General features: G+C 47.3%; 1 protein-coding gene across 1 annotated transcript in view; it reads left to right on the forward strand.

The window, feature by feature from the left end:
- The window catches only part of LOC144688623 (disintegrin and metalloproteinase domain-containing protein 12-like), an 812,806-nt gene that overhangs the window by 275,625 nt on the left and 512,040 nt on the right, over nt 1-25,141 (forward strand). The window contains exon 19 of the mRNA XM_078555419.1: nt 4,513-4,569. Within this exon, the coding sequence (XP_078411545.1) occupies nt 4,513-4,569 (57 nt within the window). The remainder of the gene's footprint in view (nt 1-4,512; nt 4,570-25,141) is intronic.

A 25,141-nucleotide genomic window follows, 5' to 3' on the forward strand; every position in this document is an offset into this window, starting at 1 on the left:
GCATTCGCTGCTCCCAATGCGGTTTCCTCTGCATTGGAGAGACCAAACGCAGACTGGGTGACCGTTTTGCGGAACACGGTCTGTCCGCAAGCATGACCCAGACCTCCCTGTCGCTTGCCATTTCAACACACCACCCTGCTCTCATGCCCACATGTCCATCCTTGGCCTGCTGCGTTGTTCCAGTGAAGCTCAACACAAACTGGAGGAACAGCACCTCATCTTCCGACTAGGCACTTTACAGCCTTCCTGACTTAACGTTGAGTTCAACAACTTGAGATCATGAACTCTCTCTCCCATCCTCATCCCCTTTCCGATCCTTCTCTTTTCTAATAATTTATATATTTTTTTAATATATTTTTCTTTTCCCACCTACTTCCATTATTATTTTTAAATTTATTTCCATCCATTGTTTTATCTCCACCTTTTAGCCAATTTCAATCTCTTCCCCCCACCCCACCCCCACTAGGGCTATCTGTACCTTGCTCATCCTGCTTTCTACCCTCAATGTCCCCATTAGCACATTCCTTAGATAATATCACCACCTTCAACACCTCTTTGTCCTTTTGTCTATGACATCTTTGGCAATCTCTTCTTTGCCTCCACCTATCAATGGCCCTCTCTCCAGCTCTGACTGTCCAACCCCCCCTCAAACAGCTTATATTTCACCTCATTTCTACTTTTCTTTAGTTCTGATGAAGATTCAAAACGTTAACTGTGTTCCTCTCCGCAGATGCTGTCAGACCTGCTGAGTTTTTCCGGCTATTTTTGTTTTTGTTTCAGATTTCCAGCATCCGCAGTATTTTGCTTTTATCAATTGCTACCAGGTGAAAAAAGTAGAAAAGGCAAAGCAAAGGAGCACCTCCTTTCCCTCCTCACCTAACTCCCTGAATCACCAAACTCCCAGTATTCTGTTCAAAGTCGCTCTGAAGTGCCTGTATTGATATTTTTTTCTGAAACTAAGGAGTTTAACTGACTCCAGTTATGGGAAACATTGTTTTAAGCTGCTTTCCTTAATGAACTAACTTCAGCTGCTCTTCCAGTAGAGGTCGAAAACCCTGCTCAAGGCTGGGAAGATGAGAATTTAAACATCAAACTTCAGTTAGATGCTAAATACAAACAAAATTGGATGTTTACAAAGACTTTACACTCACCTAGACTGCCAGCAAACAGATTAGATTGGAAAATAGTGAATGTAACTGTATTTAAAAAGGGAGGGAGATGGACAGCAGGAAGCTACAGGCTAGTTAGCTTAACATTTGTCATAGGGAAAATGTTAGAAGCTATTATTAAAGACCTTATAACAGGGCACTTAGAAAAATTCAAGGCCATCATTGTTCTTTGATGAAGTAATATGTACTGTGGATAAAGGTGGTACAGTGCTTAGATTTGTGGAAGGCATTTGATAAGGTGCCACATCAAAGGTTATTGCGGAAAATAAAAGCTCATGGTGTAGGGGGTAACATATTGGCGTGGATAGAAGATTGGCTCGCTGACAGGAAACAGAGAGTAGGCATAATTTTGTCATTTTCTGGTTGGAGGATGTAACGAGTGGCGCGCCACAGGGATCAGTGCCGGGGCCTCAACCTTTTACAATTTATATCAATGAATTGGACGAAGTGATTGAAGGGGTGGTGGCTAAATTTGCTGATGACACAAAGATAGTTAGGAAAGTAAGTTGTGAAGAGGACATAAGGAGGCTACAAACAGATATAGATAGGTTAAGTGAGTGGGCAAAGATCTGGCAAATGAAGTATCATGTGGGCAAAGGTGAAACTGCCCATTCAGTTGGTCCACTCACCACCCTCTCAGTGAAAAAATTTCTTCTCATCTCTGTCTTAAATGGGTGACCCCTAACTTTTAAACAGTGGCCCCTAGTTCTAGATTCCCCCACAAGAGGAAACATCCTCTCCACATGCACCTTGTCAAGACCCCCTCAGGATCTTAAAGGTTTCAATCATGTCACCTCTTCTAAACTTCAGCGGGTAAAAGCCCAGCCTGTTCAATTTTTCCTCATAAGATAAATCTGCCCCTTCCGGTTATTAGTTTAGTAAACCTTCTCTGAACTGCTTGCAAAGCACCTGCACCCTTCCTTACAGGAGACCAATACTGTAGAATAAAAAAGAACAAAGAAGAATGAAGAAAGAAGCTTATTATCAATATGATGAGAGATTGCAGAGCTGTGAGATGCAGAGGGATCTGGGTGTCCTCGATCATGAATGGTGAAAGCCTGGTATGCAGGGTACAATTAATTAGGAAAGCGAATAGAATGTTATCATTTATTGTGAGGGGAATTGATTACAAAAGTAGGAGGATATGCTTCATATGGTGAACACTGGTGAGGCCACATCTGGAGAGTACTGTGTACAGTATTGGTCTCCTGTAAGGAAGGGTGTAGATGCTTTGGAAGCAGTTCAGAGAAAGATTACTAAATTAATATCTGGAATGGACAGATTTGTCTTATGAGTTTGAGTTCTACCAGGGGCACCCTGCACCTGACCTCATTACAGCCTTGGTTCAAACATGGACAGAAGAGTTGAACTCCCGTGGTGAGGAAGAGTGACTGCCCTTGACATCAAGGCAGCATTTGACCGAGTGTGGCATCAAGGAACTCTAGCAAAACTGGAGTCAATGGGAATCGGGGGAAAACTCTCCACTGGTTGGAGTCTCACCGAGCACATAGAAAAATGGTTACGGTTGTTTGAGGTCAATTTCCTCAGTCCTGGAACATCGCTGCAGGAGTTCCTAAGGGTAGTGTCCTAGGCCTAATCATCTTCAGTTATCTTATAAATGGCCTTCCCTCCATCAATAAGGTCAGAAGTGGGGATGTTCGCTGATGATTGCACAATGTTCAGCACCAATTGCGACTCCTCAGATACTGAAGCAGTCCATGTCCAAATGCAGCAAGACCTGGACAATATCCAGACTTGGGCTGACAAGTGACAAGTAACATTCATGCCACACAAGTGCTAGGCAATGACCATCACCAACAGGAGAGAATCTAACCATTGCCCCTTGATGTTCCATGGCATTACCATCACTGAATCCCCCACTGTCAACATCCTGGGGGTTACCATTGACCAGAGACTGAACTGGACTAGCCATATAAATACTGTGGCTACAAGAGCAGGTCAAAGGCTAGGACTCTTGCAATGAGTAACTCACCTCCTGACTCCCCAAAGCCTGTTCACCATCTACAAGGCACAATTCAAGAGTGTGATGGAATAATCTCCACTTGCCTGGATGAGTGCAACTTCCACAACACTCAAGAAGATTGACACCGTCCAGGACAAAGCAGCCCGCTTGATTGGCAACACATCCACAAACATTCACTCCCTCCACCACCAACACACAGTAGCAGCAGTGTGTACCATCTGCAAGATGCCCTGCAGCAACTCACCAAGACTCCTTAGACAGCACCTTCCAAACCCACAACCTCTACCACCTGGAAAGACAGTGCATGGGAAAACAAGCACCTTCAAGTCCCCCTACAAGTCACACAACATCCTGACTTGGAAATATATCATCGTTCCTTCACTGTCGCTGGGTCAAAATCCTGGAACTCCCTTCCTAACAGCACTGTGGGTGTACCTACACCACATGGACTGCAGCGGTTGAAGAAGGCAGCTCACCACCACCTTCTCAAGGGCAGTTAGGGATGGGCATTATTGCTGGTCCATCCAGCGAAGCCCACATCCCATGAATGAATAAAAGGAAAACCTCTATCAGTTCTCCCCTGAATTCTTTCTTCTCTAAGGTGAAGCACCACAGCCTATCCAATTTAGCCTCATAACTAACATTTCTCATCCTTAGAATCAGTCTTGTTAATCTTTTCATGAACCTTTTAAATGCCTTCACATCCTTCCTACAGTATGGTTCCCTGAATTGGACACAATATGCCAGTTGAGTTCATGCTAATCTCAGTCCAACACACAGCACTGAATTTTCTGGCCCTGTGGAGATTGGGTTGACAGTGGTGGACAGGAGAATCTCTGGGAAAATAGGAAAGGGTAATGTCAAGTCAACCCTCCAGTGCATTCCGGCCTCTGAGGCTTTCCCAGCTGCGGACTCAGAACCGGGTCAGTTACTCACTCTATGGAGTGGCTAGTCAAGCAGTGAAACTAATTAGCACCTTTCTGCAAAGGAACCAGTATTTTATGACTGCTGCAGCAGCCCCCCCGCCATATGCAAAGGCTGCCAGCTCCAGCGAGGCAAGCCAGGGATCATCAGTCACCAAACTCTCCCTGCCCATTGACAGGGCTGTGCTGATTAATAGTCCTGAGGGGATCCCTCACCAACCCAATGGTCCTGGTGACTTTGGGGCTCTTTATTTTGTGACTCTGATGCAGGAAGCTGAGAGCAGCTCCATGTTATCACGCTCGCTTGCCTGCCCTGGCAGCGCCATCATCTACAGCTCCTGCCATCACTTTCAGCATCCTGATTGGATCCATAGCATCGGAGCCTGCCCACTGTCCTCAGCACATCTATTAAAGATATTTCTATTATCTTCCACAGCTACATCGCCTGAGACAACAGTAACAGAGCTTCAGACAAATGCTGATGAGACTGTAGGTAAGAAAACTCATCCTAATAAAGCTTTCAAATTTAATAAGCATTAAATATTTGATTTTACCTACCAAATCTTGCCTACAATCCCAGAACAATCTCTCTCCACACCCAACCTTACCTCAGTTCTGAATGACACTGACACTTGTAATATAAGGATCTGGCACATATAGGGTTAATGTGGGACTGAGTACAATACCACCCGCACAGCGATGTGAGAGAGCACATGACCAGCACCCAGGATCAGTCCAGATTTGAACAGAGCTGTGTGTACCAGCAAGCATGGAGACAATGCAGCAAGCCAAGGACAGACATGTGGGCAAGAGAGCAGGGTGGAGTGTTAAAATGGCAAGCGACAGGGAGGTTTGGGTCTTTCTTGTGGACAGACCGCAGGTGTTCTGCAAAGCGGTCGCCCAGTTTGCGTTTGGTCTCTCCAATGTAGAGGAGACCGCATTGGGAGCAACGAATGCAGTAGACTAAGTTAGGGGAAATGCAAGTGAAATGCTGCTTCACTTGAAAGGAGTGTTTGGGCCCTTGGACGGTGAGGAGAGAGGAAGTGAAGGGGCAGGTGTTGCATCTTCTGCGTGGGCATGGGGAGGTGCCATAGGTGAGGGTTGAGGAGTAGGGAGTGATGGAGGAGTGGACCAGGGTGTCCCGGAGGGAATGATCCCTACGGAATGCCGCCAGGGGGGGTGAAGGGAAGATGTGTTTGGTGGTGGCATCATGCTGGAGTTGGCGGAAATGGCGGAGGATGATCCTTTGAATGCGGAGGCTGGTGGGGTGATAAGTGAGGACAAGGGGGACCCTATCATGTTTCTGGGAGGGAGGAGAAGGCGTGAGGGCGGATGCGCGGGAGATGGGCCGGACACGGTTGAGGGCCTTGTCAACGACCGTGGGTGGAAAACCTCGGCTAAGGAAGAAGGAGGACATGTCAGAGGAACTGTTTTTGAAGGTAGCATCATCAGAACAGATGCGATGGAGGCGAAGGAACTGAGAGAATGGGATGGAGTCCTTACAGGAAGCGGGGTGTGAGGAGCTGTAGTCGAGGTAGCTGTGGGAGTCGGTAGGCTTGTAATGGTGATTGGTGGACAGTCTAACACCAGAAATTGAGACAGAGAGGTCAAGGAAGGGAAGGGAAGTGTCAGAGGTGGACCATGTGAAAATGATGGAGGGGTGGAAATTGGAAGCAAAATTAATAAGTTTTTCCAGGTCCCGACGAGAGCATGAAGCAGCACCGAAGTAATCATCGATGTACCGGAGAAAGAGTTGTGGGAGGGGGCCGGAGTAGGACTGGAACAAGGAATGTTCCACATACCCCATAAAGAGACAGGCATAGCTGGGGCCCATGCGGGTACCCATAGCCACACCTTTTATTTGGAGGAAGTGAGAGGAGTTTAAGGAGAAATTGTTCAGTGTGAGAACAAGTTCAGCCAGACGGAGGAGAGTAATGGTGGATGGGGATTGTTCGGGCCTCTGTTCAAGGAAGAAGCTAAGGGCCCTCAGACCATCCTGGTGGGGGATGGAGGTGTAGAGGGATTGGACATCTATGGTGAAGCGGAAGCGGTTGGGGCCAGGGAACTGGAAATTGTTGATGTGACGTAAGGTGTCAGAGGAATCACGGATGTAGGTGGGAAGGGACTGGACAAGGGGAGAGAGAAGGGAGTCAAGATAACGAGAAATGAGTTCCGTGGGGCAGGAACAGGCTGACACGATCGGTCTGCCAGGACAGTCCTGTTTGTGGATTTTGGGTAGGAGGTAGAAGCGGGCCGTCCGAGGTTGGGCGACTATCAGGTTGGAAGCTGTGGGAGGAAGATCTCCAGAGGAGATGAGGTCAGTGACAGTCCTGGAAACAATGGCTTGATGTTCCGTGGTGGGGTCATGGTCCAGGGAGAGGTAGGAGGAAGTGTCTGTGAGTTGATGCTCAGCCTCCGCGAGGTAGAGGTCAGTGCACCAGACAACAACAGCACCACCCTTGTCAGCGGGTTTGATGACAATGTTGGGGTTGGACCTGAGAGAACGGAGTGCAGTAAGTTCAGAGAGAGACAGATTAGAATGGGTGAGAGGAGCAGAGAAATTGAGACGGCTAATGTCACACCGACAGTTCTCAATGAAAAGATCAAGAGAAGGTAAGAATCCAGAGGGAGGGGTCCAGGTGGAGGGAGAATATTGGAGGTGGGTAAAAGGATCCGTTGAACGGGGAGAGGACTCCTGCCCAAAGAAGTGAGCACGGAGACGAAGACGGCGGAAGAAGAGTTCAGCATCGTGCCAGCCCGAAATTCATTGAGATGAGGGCGTAAGGGTATGAAACCAAGTCCTTTGCTGAGCACTGAACGTTCAGCATCGGAGAGGGGAAGGTCAGGGGGTATAGTGAATACGCGGCTGGGGCTGGGATTGGAAGATGGGGTGGGGACGGAAGGACAAGCAGAGGTGGAGGGTCCCAGATGGCATTTCCCCTAACTTAGTCTACTGCATTCGTTGCTCCCAATGCAGTCTCCTCTACATTGGAGAGACCAAACGCAAACTGGGCGACCGCTTTGCAGAACACCTGCGGTCTGTCCGCAAGAAAGACCCAAACCTCCTTGTCGCTTGCCATTTTAACACTCCACCCTGCTCTCTTGCCCACATGTCTGTCCTTGGCTTGCTGCATTGTTCCAGTGAAGCCCAACGCAAACTGGAGGAACAGCACCTCATCTTCCGACTAGGCACTTTACAGCCTTCCGGGCTGAATATTGGATTCAACAACTTTAGATCTTAAACTCCCTCCCCCCATCCCCACCCCATTTCTTCCCCCTCCCTTTTGTTTTTTTCAATAATTGATATAGATTTTTCTTTGCCCACCTATTTCCATTATTTTTAAATCTACAACTAATACCTTGTCAATCTTTCCACCCCACCCCCACTAGAGCCCCACCTTGAGTGTCCTGCCATCCATTCTTAATTAGCACTTTTCTTAGATAATATCACCACCTTCAACACCTCTTTGATCCTTTTGTCTGTGACATCTTTTGATTATCTGCTCCTATCACTGCTTGCTTGTCCCTACAACCACCCCACCCTCAACTTCTCTCCCCCCACCCCCCACCTTAAACCAGCTTATATTTCACCCCTCTCCTAACTATACTCAGTTCTGTTGAAGGGTCATGTGGACTCGAAACGTCAACTCTTTTCTTCTCCGCCGATGCTGCCAGACCTGCTGAGTTTTTCCAGGTAATTCTGTTTTTGTTTTGGATTTGCAGCATCCGCAGTAGTTTTTTGCTTTTATTATTATAGCATGGAGACAGCTCTTAGTTTGTACCCTTTACTGTATGTTGAAATGCAGATAAAGGACAAAAAAGTAATGCTGGGTTTTCTTAAAAGATGAGATTTCAAATCAGGTTTGCCTGTTCAGGTGGACTCAGCAGGTCAGCAGGTTTTTGGGAGAGAGAGAAGGTTTCCTATTCCTGACTGATTCTGCGGATATGACACTTGCGGATTACCTGGAATCTTTTGGTCCAATAGCGGTTGATTTCTTAATAGCTGCCTCTTTGTCCCTCCTTGGCCAAGAAGCACAGAAAGGTGCCAGTTTGCCAACCAGAGGGCCAGTAACTTTCCAGTCCCAGCCACACCACTGGGAGAAAAGGTCACTTTGGAGAAATTAACAGACCAGGATTAGCCATCAAGTGGGAGACGCAGGAAGTAAGGCAAGGTGCCCAATCCGGGGGTGTCCAGCAGATGAGCCGGCTTTTATTGAGCACCCACCCTGCATGGCGAATACCCCCACCCAACCATCCCCCAACAATGCTGCTGGTAATCTACCCTTCATTGGGAACTTTAGGGCCTCAATTGACATCCAAGCATGAGGCTGACTTGACGTTCTCTGCCCGTGACTTAATCGGAGGTAGTTGAGTGTGCCGGTGCAAGACAGAATCCCACATTTATTCAGGATGCTTTTATAATTTACTTTCCACAGCTCCAACGGAGATAAGTATCACAAGAGAGATTCAACCAGAGACTCCAGGTTAAAAAACTCTCCCAAAAAACCTCTCAATCTCTGTCAAATTTAAGAAGTATTAAATATATGATTTTACCTAGCAAACTTGTCTACGATCCCAGAACGATTTCTCTCCACACCCAACCTTACCTCAGTTCTGAATGACACTGACACTTGTAATATAAGGATCTGGCACAGTGAGAAAGGGGTTTGCAGATGAGTAAAGAGTGCAGTGAGATGGGTTTGTGAGTTGAGTGAGGAGTGCAGTGAGACAGGGGTTTGTGAGATGAGTAAAGAGTGCAGTGAGACAGGGAGGGGTTTGTGAGATGAGTAAAGAGTGCAGTGAGACAGGGGTTTGTGAGATGTGTAAAGAGTGCAGTGAGACAGGGATTTGTGAGATGAGTAAAGAGTGCAGTGAGACAGAGGTTTGTGAGATGAGTAAAGAGTGCAGTGAGACAGGGGTTTGTGAAATGACTAAAGAGTGCAGTGTGATAGGGCTTTGTGAGATGAGTAAAGAGTGCAGTGTGACAGGGGTTTGGGAGATGGGTAAAGAGTGCAGTGAGACAGGGAGGGGTTTGTGAGATGAGTAAAGAGTGCAGTGAGACAGGGGTTTGTGAGATGTGTAAAGAGTGCAGTGAGACAGGGATTTGTGAGATGAGTAAAGAGTGCAGTGAGACAGAGGTTTGTGAGATGAGTAAAGAGTGCAATGAGACAGGGGTTTGTGAGATGACTAAAGAGTGCAGTGTGATAGGGCTTTGTGAGATGAGTAAAGAGTGCAGTGTGACAGGGGTTTGGGAGATGGGTAAAGAGTGCAGTGAGACAGGGGTTTGTCAGATGGGTAAAGAATGCAGTGAGGCAGGGGTTTGTGAGATGAGTAAAGAGTGCAGTGTGACAGGGGTTTGTGAGATGAGTAAAGAGTGCAGTGAGACACGGTTTGTGAGATGAAAAAAGAGTGCAGTGAGACAGGGGTTTGTGAGATGGGTAAACAGTGCAGTGAGACAGGGTTTGTGAGATGAGTAAAGAGTGCAGTGAGACAGGGGTTTGTGAGATGAGTAAAGAGTGCAGTGAGACAGGGGTTTGTGAGATAGGTAAAGAGTGCAGTGAGACAGGGGTTTGTGAGATGGGTAAAGAGTGCAGTGAGACAGGGGTTTGTGAGATGAGTAAACAGTGCAGAGAGACGGGTTTGCGAGATGAGTAAAGAGTGCAGTGAGACGGGTTTGTGAGATGGGTAAAATGTGCAGTGAGACAGGGGTTTGTGAGATGGGTAAAGAATGCAGTGAGACAGGGTTTTGTGAGATGGGTAAAGAGAGCAGTGAGACAGGGGTTTGTGAGATGGGTAAAGAGTGCAGTGAGTCAGGGGTTTGTGTAAGGAGTAAAGAGTGCAGTGAGATGGGTTTGTGAGATGTGTAAAGAGTGCAGTGAGACAGGGGTTTGTGAGATGGGTAAAGAGTGCAGTGTGACAGGGGTTTGTGAGATGGGTAAATAGTGCATTGAGACAGGGGTTTGTGAGATGGGTAAAGAGTCCAGTGAGACAGGAGTTTGTGAGATGAGTAAAGAGTGCAGTGAGACAGGGGTTTGTGAGATGGGTAAAGAGTGCAGTGAGACAGGGGTTTGTGAGATGAGTAAAGAGTGCAGTGAGACAGGGGTTTGTGAGATGAGTAAAGATTGCAGTGAGTCAGGGGTTTGTCAGATGGGTAAAGAGTGCAGTGAGACGGGTTTGTGAGATGGGTAAAATGTGCAGTGAGACAGGGGTTTGTGAGATGGGTAAAGAATGCAGTGAGACAGGGGTTTGTGAGATGGGTAAAGAGTGCAGTGAGACAGGGGTTTGTGAGATGGGTAAAGAGTGCAGTGAGTCAGGGGTTTGTGTAAGGAGTAAAGAGTGCAGTGAGATGGGTTTGTGAGATGTGTAAAGAGTGCAGTGAGACAGGGGTTTGTGAGATGGGTAAAGAGTGCAGTGAGACAGGGGTTTGTGAGATGGGTAAATAGTGCATTGCGACAGGGGTTTGTGAGATGGGTAAAGAGTCCAGTGAGACAGGAGTTTGTGAGATGAGTAAAGAGTGCAGTGAGACAGGGGTTTGTGAGATGAGTAAAGAGTGCAGTGAGACAGGGGTTTGCGAGATGAGTAAATAGTGCAGTGAGACAGGGGTTTGTGAGATGGGTAAAGAGTGCAGTGAGACAGGGGTTTGTGAGATGGGTAAAGAGTGCAGTGAGATGGGTTTGTGAGATGGGTAAAGAGTGCAGTGAGACAGGGGTTTGTGAGATGGGTAAAGAGTGCAGTGAGACAGGCGTTTGTGTAATGAGTAAAGAGTGCAGTGAGATGGGTTTGTGAGATGTGTAAAGAGTGCAGTGAGACAGGGGTTTGTGAGATGGGTAAAGAGTGCAGTGAGACAGGGGTTTGTGAGATGAGTAAAGAGTGCAGTGAGCCACGGTTTGTGAGATGAGAAAAGAGTGCAGTGAGACAGGGGTTTGTGAGATGGGTAAAGAGTGCAGTGAGACGGGTTTGTGAGATGAGTAAAGAGTGCAGTGAGACAGGGGTTTGTGAGATGGATAAAGAGTGCAGTGAGACAGGGTTTGGGAGATGAGTAAAGAGTGCAGTGAGACAGAGGTTTGTGAGGTGAGTAAAGAGTGCAGTGAGACAGGGGTTTGTGAGATGGGTCCGAGTGCAGTGAGACAGGGGTTTGTGAGATGGGTAAAGAGTGCAGTGAGACAGCGGTTTGTGAGATGAGTAAAGAGTGCAGTGAGACAGGGGTTTGTGAGATGGGTAAAGAGTGCAGTGAGACAGGGTTTGTGAGATGAGTAAAGAGTGCAGTGAGACAGGGGTTTGTGAGATGAGTAAAGAGTGCAGTGAGACAGGGGTTTGTGAGAGGGGTCAAGAGTGCAGTGAGACAGGGGTTTGTGAGATGGTTAAAGAATGCAGTGAGACAGGGGTTTGTGAGATGGGTAAAGAGTGCAGTGAGACAGGGGTTTCTGAGATGAGTAAAGAGTGCAGTGAGACAGGGGTTTGTGAGATGGGTAAAGAGTGCAGTGAGTCAGGGGTTTGTGTACGGAGTAAAGAGTGCAGTGAGATAGGTTTGTGAGATGTGTAAAGAGTGCAGTGAGACAGGGGTTTGTGAGATGGGTAAAGAGTGCAGTGAGACAGGGGTTTGTGAGATGAGTAAAGAGTGCAGTGAGACAGGGGTTTGTGAGATGGTTAAAGAGTCCAGTGAGACAGGGGTCTGTGAGATGAGTAATGAGTGCAGTGAGACAGGGGTTTGTGAGATGGGTAAAGAGTGCAGTGAGACAGGGGTTTGTGAGATGGGTAAAGAGTGCAGTGAGACAGGGGTTTGTGAGATGAGTAAAGAGTGCAGTGAGACTGGGGTTTTGAGATGAGTAAAGAGTGCTGTGAGACAGGGGTTTGTGAGATGGGTAAAGAGTGCAGTGAGACAGGGGTTTGTGAGATGAGTAAAGAGTGCAGTAAGACAGGGTTTGTTCGATGAGTAAAGAGAGCAGTGAGACAGGGGTTTGTGAGATGAGTAAAGAGTGCAGTAAGACAGGGGTTTGTGAGATGGCAAAAGAGTGCAGTGAGACAGGGGTTTGTGAGAGGAGTAAACAGTGCAGTGAGACAGGGGTTTGTGAGATGGGTAAAGAGTGCAGTGAGATGGGTTTGTGAGATGGGACAAGAGTGCAGTGAGATAGGGGGTGGTGAGATGGGTAAAGAGTGCAGTGAGTCAGTGGTTTGTGAGATGAGCAAAGAGTGCAGTGAGACAAGGGTTTGTGAGATGGGTAAAGAGTGCAGTGAGACAGGGGTTTGTGGAATGAGTAAAGATTGCAGTGAGATGGGTTTGTGAGATGTGTAAAGAGTGCAGTGAGACAGGGTTTTGTGAGATGGGTCAAGAGTGCAGTGAGACAGGGGTTTGTGAGATTGGTAAAGAGTGCAGTGACATGGGTTTGTGAGATGGGTAAAGAGTGCAGTGAGACAGGGGTTTGTGAGATGGGTAAAGAGTGCAGTGAGTCAGGGGTTTGTGAGATGAGCAAAGAGTGCAGTGAGACAGGGGTTTGTGAGATGGGTAAAGAGTGCAGCGAGATGCGTTTGTGAGAAGTCTAAAGAGTGCAGTGAGACAGGGGTTTGTGAGATGGGTAAAGAGTGCAGTGAGACAGGGGTTTGTGAGATGGGTAAAGAGTGCAGTGAGACGGGTTTGTGAGATGAGTAAAGAGTGCAGTGAGACAGGGGTTTGTGAGATGGATAAAGAGTGCAGTGAGACAGGGTTTGTGAGATGAGTAAAGAGTGCAGTGAGACAGAGGTTTGTGAGGTGAGTAAAGAGTGCAGTGAGACAGGGGTTTGTGAGATGGTTAAAGAATGCAGTGAGACAGGGGTTTGTGAGATGGGTAAAGAGTGCAGTGATACAGGGGTTTCTGAGATGAGTAAAGAGTGCAGTGAGACAGGGGTTTGTGAGATGGGTAAAGAGTGCAGTGAGTCAGGGGTTTGTGTACGGAGTAAAGAGTGCAGTGAGATAGGTTTGTGAGATGTGTAAAGAGTGCAGTGAGGCAGGGGTTTGTGAGGTGGGTAAAGAGTGCAGTGAGACAGGGGTTTGTGAGATGAGTAAAGAGTGCAGTGAGACAGGGGTTTGTGAGATGGGTAAAGAGTCCAGTGAGACAGGGGTCTGTGAGATGAGTAAAGAGTGCAGTGAGACAGGGGTTTGTGAGATGGGTAAAGAGTGCAGTGAGACAGGGGTTTGTGAGATGGGTAAAGAGTGCAGTGAGACAGGGGTTTGTGAGATGAGTAAAGAGTGCAGTGAGACTGGGGTTTTGAGATGAGTAAAGAGTGCAGTGAGACAGGGTTTGTTAGATGAGTAAAGAGAGCAGTGAGACAGGGGTTTGTGAGATGAGTAAAGAGTGAAGTGAGACAGGGGTTTGTGAGAGGAGTAAAGAGTGCAGTGAGACAGGGGTTTGTGAGATGGGTAAAGAGTGCAGTGAGATGGGTTTGTGAGATGGGTAAAGAGTGCAGTGAGATAGGGCTTTGTGAGATGGGTAAAGAGTGCAGTGAGACAGGGGTTTGTGGAATGAGTAAAGATTGCAGTGAGATGGGTTTGTGAGATGTGTAAAGAGTGCAGTGAGACAGGGTTTTGTGAGATGGGTCAAGAGTGCAGTGAGACAGGGGTTTGTGAGATTGGTAAAGAGTGCAGTGACATGGGTTTGTGAGATGGGTAAAGAGTGCAGTGAGACAGGGGTTTGTGAGATGGGTAAAGAGTGCAGTGAGTCAGGGGTTTGTGAGATGAGCAAAGAGTGCAGTGAGACAGGGGTTTGTGAGATGGGTAAAGAGTGCAGCGAGATGCGTTTGTGAGAAGTCTAAAGAGTGCAGTGAGACAGGGGTTTGTGAGATGGGTAAAGAGTGCAGTGAGACAGGGGTTTGTGAGATGGGTAAAGAGTGCAGTGAGACGGGTTTGTGAGATGAGTAAAGAGTGCAGTGAGACAGGGGTTTGTGAGATGGATAAAGAGTGCAGTGAGACAGGGTTTGTGAGATGAGTAAAGAGTGCAGTGAGACAGAGGTTTGTGAGGTGAGTAAAGAGTGCAGTGAGACAGGGGTTTGTGAGATGGTTAAAGAATGCAGTGAGACAGGGGTTTGTGAGATGGGTAAAGAGTGCAGTGATACAGGGGTTTCTGAGATGAGTAAAGAGTGCAGTGAGACAGGGGTTTGTGAGATGGGTAAAGAGTGCAGTGAGTCAGGGGTTTGTGTACGGAGTAAAGAGTGCAGTGAGATAGGTTTGTGAGATGTGTAAAGAGTGCAGTGAGGCAGGGGTTTGTGAGGTGGGTAAAGAGTGCAGTGAGACAGGGGTTTGTGAGATGAGTAAAGAGTGCAGTGAGACAGGGGTTTGTGAGATGGGTAAAGAGTCCAGTGAGACAGGGGTCTGTGAGATGAGTAAAGAGTGCAGTGAGACAGGGGTTTGTGAGATGGGTAAAGAGTGCAGTGAGACAGGGGTTTGTGAGATGGGTAAAGAGTGCAGTGAGACAGGGGTTTGTGAGATGAGTAAAGAGTGCAGTGAGACTGGGGTTTTGAGATGAGTAAAGAGTGCAGTGAGACAGGGTTTGTTAGATGAGTAAAGAGAGCAGTGAGACAGGGGTTTGTGAGATGAGTAAAGAGTGAAGTGAGACAGGGGTTTGTGAGAGGAGTAAAGAGTGCAGTGAGACAGGGGTTTGTGAGATGGGTAAAGAGTGCAGTGAGATGGGTTTGTGAGATGGGTAAAGAGTGCAGTGAGATAGGGCTTTGTGAGATGGGTAAAGAGTGCAGTGAGACAGAGGTTTGCGAGATGAGTAAAGAGTGCAGTGAGACAGGGGTTGTGAGATGAGTAAAGGGTGCAGTGAGATGGGTTTGTGAGATGAGTAAAGAGTGCAGTGAGACAGGGGTGTGTGAGATGGGTAAAGAGTGCAGTGAGACAGGGGTTTGTGAGATGGGTAAAGAGTGCAGTGAGACAGGGGTTTGTGAGATAGGTAAAGAGTGCAGTGAGACAGGGGTTTGTGAGATGGGTAATGAGTGCAGTGAGACAGGTGTTTGTGAGATGGGTAAAGAGTGCAGTGATATAGGGATTTGTGAGTTGAGTAAAGAGTGCAGTGAGACAGTGGTTTGTAAGATGAGTAAAGAGTGCAATGAGACGGGTTTGTGCGATGGGTAAAGAGTGCAGTGAGAGTGGGGTTTGTGAGATGAGTAAAGAGTGCAGTGAGACAGGGGTTTGTGAGATGGGTAAAGAGTGCAGTGAGACAGGGGTTTGTGAGATGGGTAAAGAGTGCAGTGAGACAGGGGTTTGTGAGATGGGTAAAGAGTGCAGTGAGACAGGGGTTTGTGAGATGAGTAAAGAGTGCAGTGAGACTGGGGTTTGTGAGATGGGTAAAGAGTGCAGTGAGACAGGGGTTTGTGAGATGAGTAAAGAGTGCAGTGAGACAGGGGTTTGTGAGATGAGTAAAGAGTGCAGTGAGACAGGGGTTTGTGAGATGGGTAAAGAGTGCAGTGAGACAGGGGTTTGTGAGATGGGTAAAGAGTGCAGTGAGACAGGGGTTTGTGAGATGAGTAAAGAGTGCAGTGAGGCTGGGGTTTGTGAGATGGGTAAAGAGTGCAGTGAGACAGGGGTTTGTGAGATGAGTAAAGAGTGCAGTGAGACAGGGGTTTGTGAGATGTGTAAAGAGTGCAGTGAGACAGTGGTTTGTGAGATGGGTAAAGAGTGCAGTGAGACAGTGGTTTGTAAGATGAGTAAAGAGTGCAGTGAGACGGGTTTGTGAGATGGGTAAAGAGTGCAGTGAGACGGGGGTTTGTGAGATGGGTAAAGAGTGCAGTCAGATAGGGGTTTGTGAGATGGGTAAAGAGTGCAGTGAGACAGTGGTTTGTTAGATGAGTAAAGAGTGCAGTGAGACATGGGTTTGTGAGATGAGTAAAGAGTGTAGTGAGACAGTGGTTTGTGAGATTGGTAAAGAGTGCAGTGAGACAGGGGTTTGTGAGATGGGTAAAGAGTGCAGTGAGACAGGGGTTTGTGAGATAGGTAAAGAGTGCAGTGAGACAGGGGTTTGTGAGATGGGTAAAGAGTGCAGTGATACAGGGGTTTGTGAGATGAGCAAAGAGTGCAGTGAGACAGTGGTTTGTGAGATGGGTAAAGAGTGCAGTGAGACAGGGGTTTGTGAGATGGGTAAAGACTGCAGTGAGACAGGGGTTTGTGAGATGGGTAAAGAGTGCAGTGAGTCAGGGGTTTGTGAGATGAGCAAAGAGTGCAGTGAGACAGGGGTTTGTGAGATGGGTAAAGAGTGCAGTGCGTCAGGGGTTTCTGAGATGAGCAAAGAGTGCAGTGAGACAGGGGTTTGTGAGATGGGTAAAGAGTGCAGTGAGATGGTTTTGTGAGATGGGTAAAGAGTGAAGTGAGACAGGGGTTTGTGAGATGGGTATAGAGTGCAGTGAGACAGGGGTTTGTGAGATGGGTAAAGAGTGCAGTGATTCAGGGGTTTGTGAGATGAGCAAAGAGTGCAGTGAGACAGGGGTTTGTGAGATGGGTAAAGAGTGCAGTGAGATGGTTTTGTGAGATGGGTAAAGAGTGAAGTGAGACAGGGGTTTGTGAGATGAGTAAAGAGTGCAGAGAGACAGGGGTTTGTGAGATGAGTAAAGAGTGCAGTGAGACAGGGGTTTGTGAGATGGGTAAAGAGTGCAGTGAGACAGGGGTTTGTGAGATGAGTAAAGAGTGCAGTGAGACAGGGGTTTGTGAGATGGGTAAAGAGTCCAGTGAGACAGGGGTTTGTGAGATGAGTAAAGAGTGAAGTGAGACAGGGGTTTGTGAGATGAGTAAAGAGTGCAGTGAGACTGGGGTTTTGAGATGAGTAAAGAGTCCAGTGAGACAGGGGTTTGTGAGATGAGTAAAGAGTGCAGTGAGACTGGGGTTTTGAGATGAGTAAAGAGTGCAGTGAGACAGGGTTTGTTAGATGAGTAAAGAGAGCAGTGAGACAGGGGTTTGTGAGATGAGTAAAGAGTGAAGTGAGACAGGGGTTTGTGAGAGGAGTAAAGAGTGCAGTGAGACAGGGGTTTGTGAGATGAATAAAGAGTGCAGTGAGACAGGGGTTTGTGAGATGGGTAAAGAGTGCAGTGAGATGGGTTTGTGAGATGGGTAAAGAGTGCAGTGAGACAGTGGTTTGTGAGATGGGTAAAGAGTGCAGTGGGATGGGTTTGACCACGATCGGCACATCATGTGGTCGATGCAGGAAATAAGGCAAGGTGCCCAATGCAGGGGTCTCCAGCTGATGAGCTGGCTTTTATTGAGTAGCCACCCTACATGGTGAATGCCCCCACCCCACCATCCCCCAACAATGCTGCTGGTAATCTACCCTTCATTGGCCACTTTAGGGCCTCAATTGACATCCAAGCCTGAGGCTGACTTGCCGTTCTCTCCCCGTGACTTAATCGGAGGGAGTTGAGTGTGCCGGTGCAAGACAGAATCACACATTTATTCAGGATGCTTTTATACTTTACTTTCCACAGCTCCAGCGGAGATAAGTATCATAAGAGAGATTCAACAAGAGACTCCAGGTTAGAAAACTCTCCCAAAAAACCTCTCAATCTCTGTCAAATTTAAGAAGTATTAAATATTTGATTTTACATAGCAAATTTGTCTACAATCCCAGAAGGATCTCTCTCCACTCCCAACCTTACCTCAGTTCTGAATGACACTGACACTTGCAATATAAGGATCTGGCACATGTAGGGTTAATGTGGGACTGAGTACAATACCACCCACACAGCGATGTGTGAGAGAGCACATGACCAGCACCCAGGGTCAGTCCAGATTTAGACAGAGCTGTGTGTATCAGTCAGCATGGAGACAGCTCCTAGTTTGTACCCTTTACTCTATGTTGAATTGAAGATAAAGGATAAAAAAGTAATGCTGGGTTTTCTTAAAAGATGAGATTTCAAATCAGGTTTGCCTGTTCAGGTGGACTCAGCAGGTCAGCAGGTTTTTGGGAGAGAGAGAAGGTTTGCTATTCCTGACTGATTCTGCGGTTATGACACTTGTGGATTACCTGGAATCTTTTGGACCAATAGCAGTTGATTTCTTAATAGCTTCCTCTTTGTCCCCCCCTGGCCAAGAAGCACAGAAAGGTGCCAGTTTGCAAACCAGAGGGCCGGTAGCTTTCCAGTCCCAGCCACACCACTGGGAGAAGAGGCCACTTTGGAGAATTTAACAGACCAGGATCAGCCATCAAGTGGTAGACGCAGGAAATAAGGCAAGGTGCCCAATCCGCAGGTCTCCAGCTGATGAGCTGGCTTTTATTGAGTAGCCACCCTGCATGGTGAATGCCCCCACCCCACCATCCCCCAACAATGCTGCTGGTAATCGACTCTTCATTGGCCACTTTAGGGCCTCAATTGACATCCATGCATGAGCCTGACTTAACGTTCTCTGCCCGTGACTTAATCGGAGGGAGTTGAGTGTGCCGGTGCATGACAGAATCCCACATTTATTCAGGGTGCTTTTATACTTTACTTTCCACAGCTCCAACGGAGATAAATATCACAACAGAGATTCAACCAGACACTACAGGTTAGAAAACACTCCCAAAAAACCTCTCCAGCTCTGTCAAATTTAAGAAGTATGAAATATATGATTTTACCTACCAAATCTTGTCTACGATCCCAGAACGATCTCTCTCCACACCCAACCTTACCTCAGTTCTGAATGACACTGACACTTGTAATATAAGGATCTGGCATAGTGAGATAGGGGATTGTGAGATGAGTAAAGAGTGCAGTGAGACAAGGAGGGGTTTGTGAGATGAGTAAAGAGTTCAGTGAGCCAGGGGTTTGTGAGATGGGTAACGAGTGCAGTGAGACAGGGGTTTGTGTGGTCGGTAAAGAGTGCAGTGAGACAGTGGTTTGCGAGATGGGTAAAGAGTGCAGTGAGACAGGGCTTTGTGAGATGGGTAAAGAGTGCAGTGAGACAGAGGTTTGCGAGATGAGTAAAGAGTGCAGTGAGACAGGGGTTGTGAGATGAGTAAAGGGTGCAGTGAGATGGGTTTGTGAGATGAGTAAAGAGTGCAGTGAGATGGGTTTGTGAGATGAGTAAAGAGTGCAGTGAGACAGGGGTGTGTGAGATGGGTAAAGAGTGCAGTGAGACAGGGGTTTGTGAGATGGGTAAAGAGTGCAGTGAGACAGGGGTTTGTGAGATAGGTAAAGAGTGCAGTGAGACAGGGGTTTGTGAGATGGGTAAAGAGTGCAGTGAGACAGGGGTTTGTGAGATGGGTAAAGAGTGCAGTGAGACAGGGGTTTGTGAGATGGGTAAAGAGTGCAGTGAGACAGGGGTTTGTGAGATGAGTAAAGAGTGCAGTGAGACTGGGGTTTGTGAGATGGGTAAAGAGTGCAGTGAGACAGGGGTTTGTGAGATGAGTAAAGAGTGCAGTGAGACAGGGGTTTGTGAGATGAGTAAAGAGTGCAGTGAGACAGGGGTTTGTGAGATGGGTAAAGAGTGCAGTGAGACAGGGGTTTGTGAGATGGGTAAAGAGTGCAGTGAGACAGGGGTTTGTGAGATGAGTAAAGAGTGCAGTGAGGCTGGGGTTTGTGAGATGGGTAAAGAGTGCAGTGAGACAGGGGTTTGTGAGATGAGTAAAGAGTGCAGTGAGACAGGGGTTTGTGAGATGTGTAAAGAGTGCAGTGAGACAGTGGTTTGTGAGATGGGTAAAGAGTGCAGTGAGACAGTGGTTTGTAAGATGAGTAAAGAGTGCAGTGAGACGGGTTTGTGAGATGGGTAAAGATTGCAGTGAGACCGGGGTTTGTGAGATGGGTAAAGAGTGCAGTCAGATAGGGGTTTGTGAGATGGGTAAAGAGTGCAGTGAGACAGTGGTTTGTTAGATGAGTAAAGAGTGCAGTGAGACATGGGTTTGTGAGATGAGTAAAGAGTGTAGTGAGACAGTGGTTTGTGAGATTGGTAAAGAGTGCAGTGAGACAGGGGTTTGTGAGATGGGTAAAGAGTGCAGTGAGACAGGGGTTTGTGAGATAGGTAAAGAGTGCAGTGAGACAGGGGTTTGTGAGATGGGTAATGAGTGCAGTGAGACAGGGGTTTGTGAGATGGGTAAAGAGTGCAGTGATACAGGGGTTTGTGAGATGAGCAAAGAGTGCAGTGAGACAGTGGTTTGTAAGATGAGTAAAGAGTGCAGTGAGACGGGTTTGTGTGATGGGTAAAGAGTGCAGTGAGAGTGGGGTTTGTGAGATGAGTAAAGAGTGCAGTGAGACAGGGGTTTGTGAGATGGGTAAAGAGTGCAGTGAGAGAGGGGTTTGTGAGATGGGTAAAGAGTGCAGTGAGACAGGGGTTTGTGAGATGGGTAAAGAGTGCAGTGAGACAGGGGTTTGTGAGATGAGTAAAGAGTGCAGTGAGACTGGGTTTTGTGAGATGGGTAAAGAGTGCAGTGAGAAAGGGGTTTGTGAGATGAGTAAAGAGTGCAGTGAGACAGGGGTTTGTGAGATGTGTAAAGAGTGCAGTGAGACAGTGGTTTGTGAGATGGGTAAAGAGTGCAGTGAGACAGTGGTTTGTAAGATGAGTAAAGAGTGCAGTGAGACGGGTTTGTGAGATGGGTAAAGAGTGCAGTGAGACGGGGGTTTGTGAGATGGGTAAAGAGTGCAGTCAGATAGGGGTTTGTGAGATGGGTGAAGAGTGCAGTGAGACAGTGGTTTGTTAGATGAGTGAAGAGTGCAGTGAGACATGGGTTTGTGAGGTGAGTAAAGAGTGCAGTGAGACAGTGGTTTGTGAGATTGGTAAAGAGTGCAGTGAGACTGGGGTTTGTGGGATGAGTAAAGAGTGCAGTGAGACAGGGGTTTGTGAGATTGGTAAAGAGTGCAGTGAGACAGGGGTTTGTGAGATTGGTAAAGAGTGCAGTGAGACAGGGGTTTGTGGGATGAGTAAAGAGTGCAGTGAGACAGGGGTTTGTGAGATGAGTAAAGAGTGCAGTGAGACGGGGGTTTGTGAGATGAGTAAAGAGTGCAGTGAGACAGGAGTTTGTGAGATAAGTAGAGAGGGCAGTGAGACAGGGGTTTTTGAGATGGGTAAAGAGTGCAGTGAGACGGGTTTGTGAGATGGGTAAAGAGTGCAGTGAGATGGGTTTGTCAGATGATTAAGGAGATGGGAGAGAGAGAAAGTTTGCTATTCCTGACTGATTCTGCGGTTATGACACTTGCGGATTACCTGGAATCTTTTGGACCAATAGCAGTTGATTTCTTAATAGCTTCTTCTTTGTCCCCCCCTGGCCAAGAAGCACAGAAAGGTCCCAGTTTGCAAACCAGAGGGCCAGTAGGTTTCCAGTCCCAGCCACACCACTGGGAGAAGAGGCCACTTTGGAGAGTTTAACAGACCAGGATCAGCTTTCAAGTGGTGGACGCAGGAAATAAGGCAAGGCGTCCAATCCGGTGGTCTCCAGCTGATGAGCTGGCTTTTATTGAGCAGCCACCCTACATGGTGAATGCCCCCACCCCACCATCCCCCAACAATGCTGCTGGTAATCTACCCTTCATTGGCCACTTTAGGGCCTCAATTGACATCCAAGCCTGAGGCTGACTTGCCGTTCTCTCCCCGTGAATTAGTCGGAGGGAGTTTAGTGTGCCGGTGCAAGACAGAATCCCACATTTATTCAGGATGCTTTTATACTTTACTTTCCACAGCTCCAACGGAGATAAATATCACAACAGAGATTCAACAAGAGACTCCGGTTAGAAAACTCTCCCAAAAAACCTCTCAATCTCTGCCAAATTTAAGAAGTATTAAATATTTGATTTTACCTAGCAAACTTGTCTACAATCCCAGAACGATCTCTCTCCACAACCAACCTTACCTCAGTTTTGAATGACACTGACACTTGTAATATAAGGATCTGGCATAGTGAGAAAGGGGTTTGTGAGATGAGTAAAGAGTGCAGTGAGACAGGTGTTTGTGAGATGAGTAAAGAGTGCAGTGAGACAGGGGTTTGTGAGATGTGTAAAGAGTGCCGTGAGACAGAGGTTTGTGAGATGGGTAAAGAGTGCAGCGAGACAGGGGTTTGTGAGATTGGGTAAAGAGTGCAGTGAGACAAGGAGGGGTTTGTGAGATGAGTAAAGAGTGCAGTGAGACAGTGGTTTGTGAGATGGGTAAAGAGTGCAGTGAGACAGGGGTTTGCGAGATGAGTAAAGAGTGCAGTGAGACAGGGGTTGTGAGATGAGTAAAGAGTGCAGTGAGACAGGGGTTTGTGAGATGGGTAAAGAGTGCAGTGAGACAGGGATTTGTGAGATGATTAAAGAGTGCAGTGAGACTGTGGTTTGTGAGATGAGTAAAGAGTGCAGTGAGACAGGGGTTTGTGAGATGGGTAAAGAGTGCAGTGTGACAGGGGTTTGCGGGATGAGTAAAGAGTGCAGTGAGACAGGGGTTTGTGAGATGAGTAAAGAGTGCAGTGAGACAGGGGTTTGTGGGATGAGTAAAGCGTGCAGTGAAACGGTTTTGTGAGATGAGAAAAGAGTGCAGGGAGACGGGGGTTTGTGAGATGAGTAAAGAGTGCAGTGAGACAGGGGTTTGTGAGATGAGTAAAGAGTGCAGTGAGATAGGGGTTTGTGAGATGGGTAAAGAGCGCAGTGAGACAGGGGTTTGTGAGATGGGTAAAGAGTGCAGTGAGACAGGGGTTTGTGAGATGGGTAAAGAGTGCAGTGCGACAGGGGTTTGTGAGATGGGTAAAGAGTGCAGTGAGACAGTGGTTTGTGAAATGAATAAAGAGTGCAGTGAGACATGGGTTTGTGAGATGGGTAAAGAGTGCAGTGAAATGGGTTTGTGAGATTGGTAAAGAGTGCAGTGAGATGGGTTTCTGAGATTGGTAAAGAGTGCAGTGAGATGGGTTTGTCAGATGATTAAGGAGATGGGAGAGAGAGAAGGTTTTCTATTCCTGACTGATTCTGCGCTTATGACACTTGCGGATTACCTGGAATCTTTTGGACCAATAGCAGTTGATTTCTTAATAGCTTCCTCTTTGTCCCACCCTGGCCATGAAGCACAGAAAGGTGCCAGTTTGCAAACCAGAGGGCCAGTAGGTTTCCAGTCCCAGCCACACCACTGGGAGAAGAGGCCTCTTTGGAGAGTTTAACAGACCAGGATCAGCCATCAAGTGGTGGACGCAGGAAATAAGGCAAGGTGCCCAATCCGGGGGTCTGCAGCTGATGAGCTGGCTTTTATTGAGTAGCCACCCTCCATGGCGAATGCCCCCACCCCACCATCCCCCAACAATGCTGCTGGTAATCTACCCTTCATTGGCCACTTTAGGGCCACAATTGACATCCAAGCCTGAGGCTGACTTGCCGTTCTCTGCCCGTGACTTAATCGGAGGGAGTTGAGTGTGCCGGTGCAAGACAGAATCCCACATTTATTCAGGATGCTTTTATACTTTACTTTCCACAGCTCCAACGGAGATTAATATCACAACAGAGATTCAACAAGAGACTCCAGGTTAGAAAACTCTCCCAAAAAACCTCTCAATCTCTGTCAAATTTAAGAAGTATTAAATATTTGTTTTTACCTATCAAATCTTGTCTAGAATCCCAGAAGAATCTCTCTCCACACCCAACCTTACCTCAGTTCTGAATGACACTGACACTTGTAATATAAGGATCTGGCACATGTAGGGTTAATGTGGGACTGAGTACAATACCACCCACACAGCGATGTGTGAGAGAGCACATGACCAGCACCCAGGATCAGTCCAGATTTGGACAGAGCTGTGTGTATCAGTCAGCATGGAGACAGCTCCTAGTTTGTACCCTTTACTCTATGTTGAAATGCAGATAAAGGATAAAAAAGAAATGCTGGGTTTTCTTAAAAGATGAGATTTCAAATCAGGTTTGCCTGTTCAGGTGGACTCAGCAGGTCAGCAGGTTTTTGGGAGAGAGAGAGAAAGTTTGCTATTTCTGACTAATTCTGCGGTTATGACACTTGCGGATTACCTGGAATCTTTTGGACCAATAACAGTTGATTTCTTAATAGCTTCCTCTTTGTCCCCCCCTGGCCAAGAAGCACAGAAAGGTGCCAGTTTGCAAACCAGAGGGCCAGTAGCTTTCCAGTCCCAGCCACACCACTGGGAGAAGAGGCCACTTTGGAGAATTTAACAGACCAGGATCAGCCATCAAGTGGTAGACGCAGGAAATAAGGCAAGGTGCCCAATCCGGGGGTCTCCAGCTGATGAGCTGGTTTTTATTGAGCAGCCACCCTACATGGTGAATGCCCCCACCCCACCATCCCCCAACAATGCTGCTGGTAATCTACCCTTCATTGGCCACTTTAGGGCCTCAATTGACATCCAAGCATGATCCTGACTTAACGTTCTCTGCCCGTGACTTAATCGGAGGTAGTTGAGTGTGCCGGTGCAAGACAGAATCCCACATTTATTCAGGATGCTTTTATACTTTACTTTCCACAGCTCCAACGGAGATAAGTATCACAAGAGAGATTCAACCAGAGACTCCAGGTTAGAAAACACTCCCAAAAAACCGCTCGAGCTCTGCCAAATTTAAGAAGTATTAAATGTATGATTTTACCTACCAAATCTTGTCTACAATCCCAGAACGATCTCTCTCCACACCCAACCTTACCTCAGTTCTGAATGACACTGACACTTGTAATATAAGGATCTGGCATAGTGAGAAAGGGGTTTGTGAGATGAGTAAAGAGTGCAGTGAGACATGTTTGTGAGATGGGTACAGAGTGTAGTGAGACAGGTTTTTGAGATGGGTGAAGAGTGCTGTGAGACAGGGGTTTGTGAGATGAGTAAAGAGTGCAGTGAGACAGGGGTTTGTGGGATTGGTAAAGAGTGCAGTGAGACAGGGGTTTGTGAGATGAGTAAAGAGTGCAGTGAGACAGGGGTTTGTGAGATGGGTAAAGAGTGCAGTGAGACAGGGGTTTGCTGGATGAGTAAAGAGTGCAGTGAGAAAGGGGTTCGTGAGATGAGTAAAGAGTGCAGTGAGACAGGGGTTTGTGGGATGAGTAAAGAGTGCAGTGAGACAAGGGTTTGTGAGATGGGTAAAGAGTGCAGTGAGACGGGTTTGTGAGATTGGTAAAGAGTGCAGTGAGACATGGGTTTGTGAGATGTGTAAAGAGTGCAGTGAGACAGGGG

Source organism: Cetorhinus maximus, chromosome 1 (assembly GCF_964194155.1).
Source record: "Cetorhinus maximus chromosome 1, sCetMax3.hap1.1, whole genome shotgun sequence".
Lineage (NCBI taxonomy): Eukaryota > Metazoa > Chordata > Chondrichthyes > Lamniformes > Cetorhinidae > Cetorhinus > Cetorhinus maximus.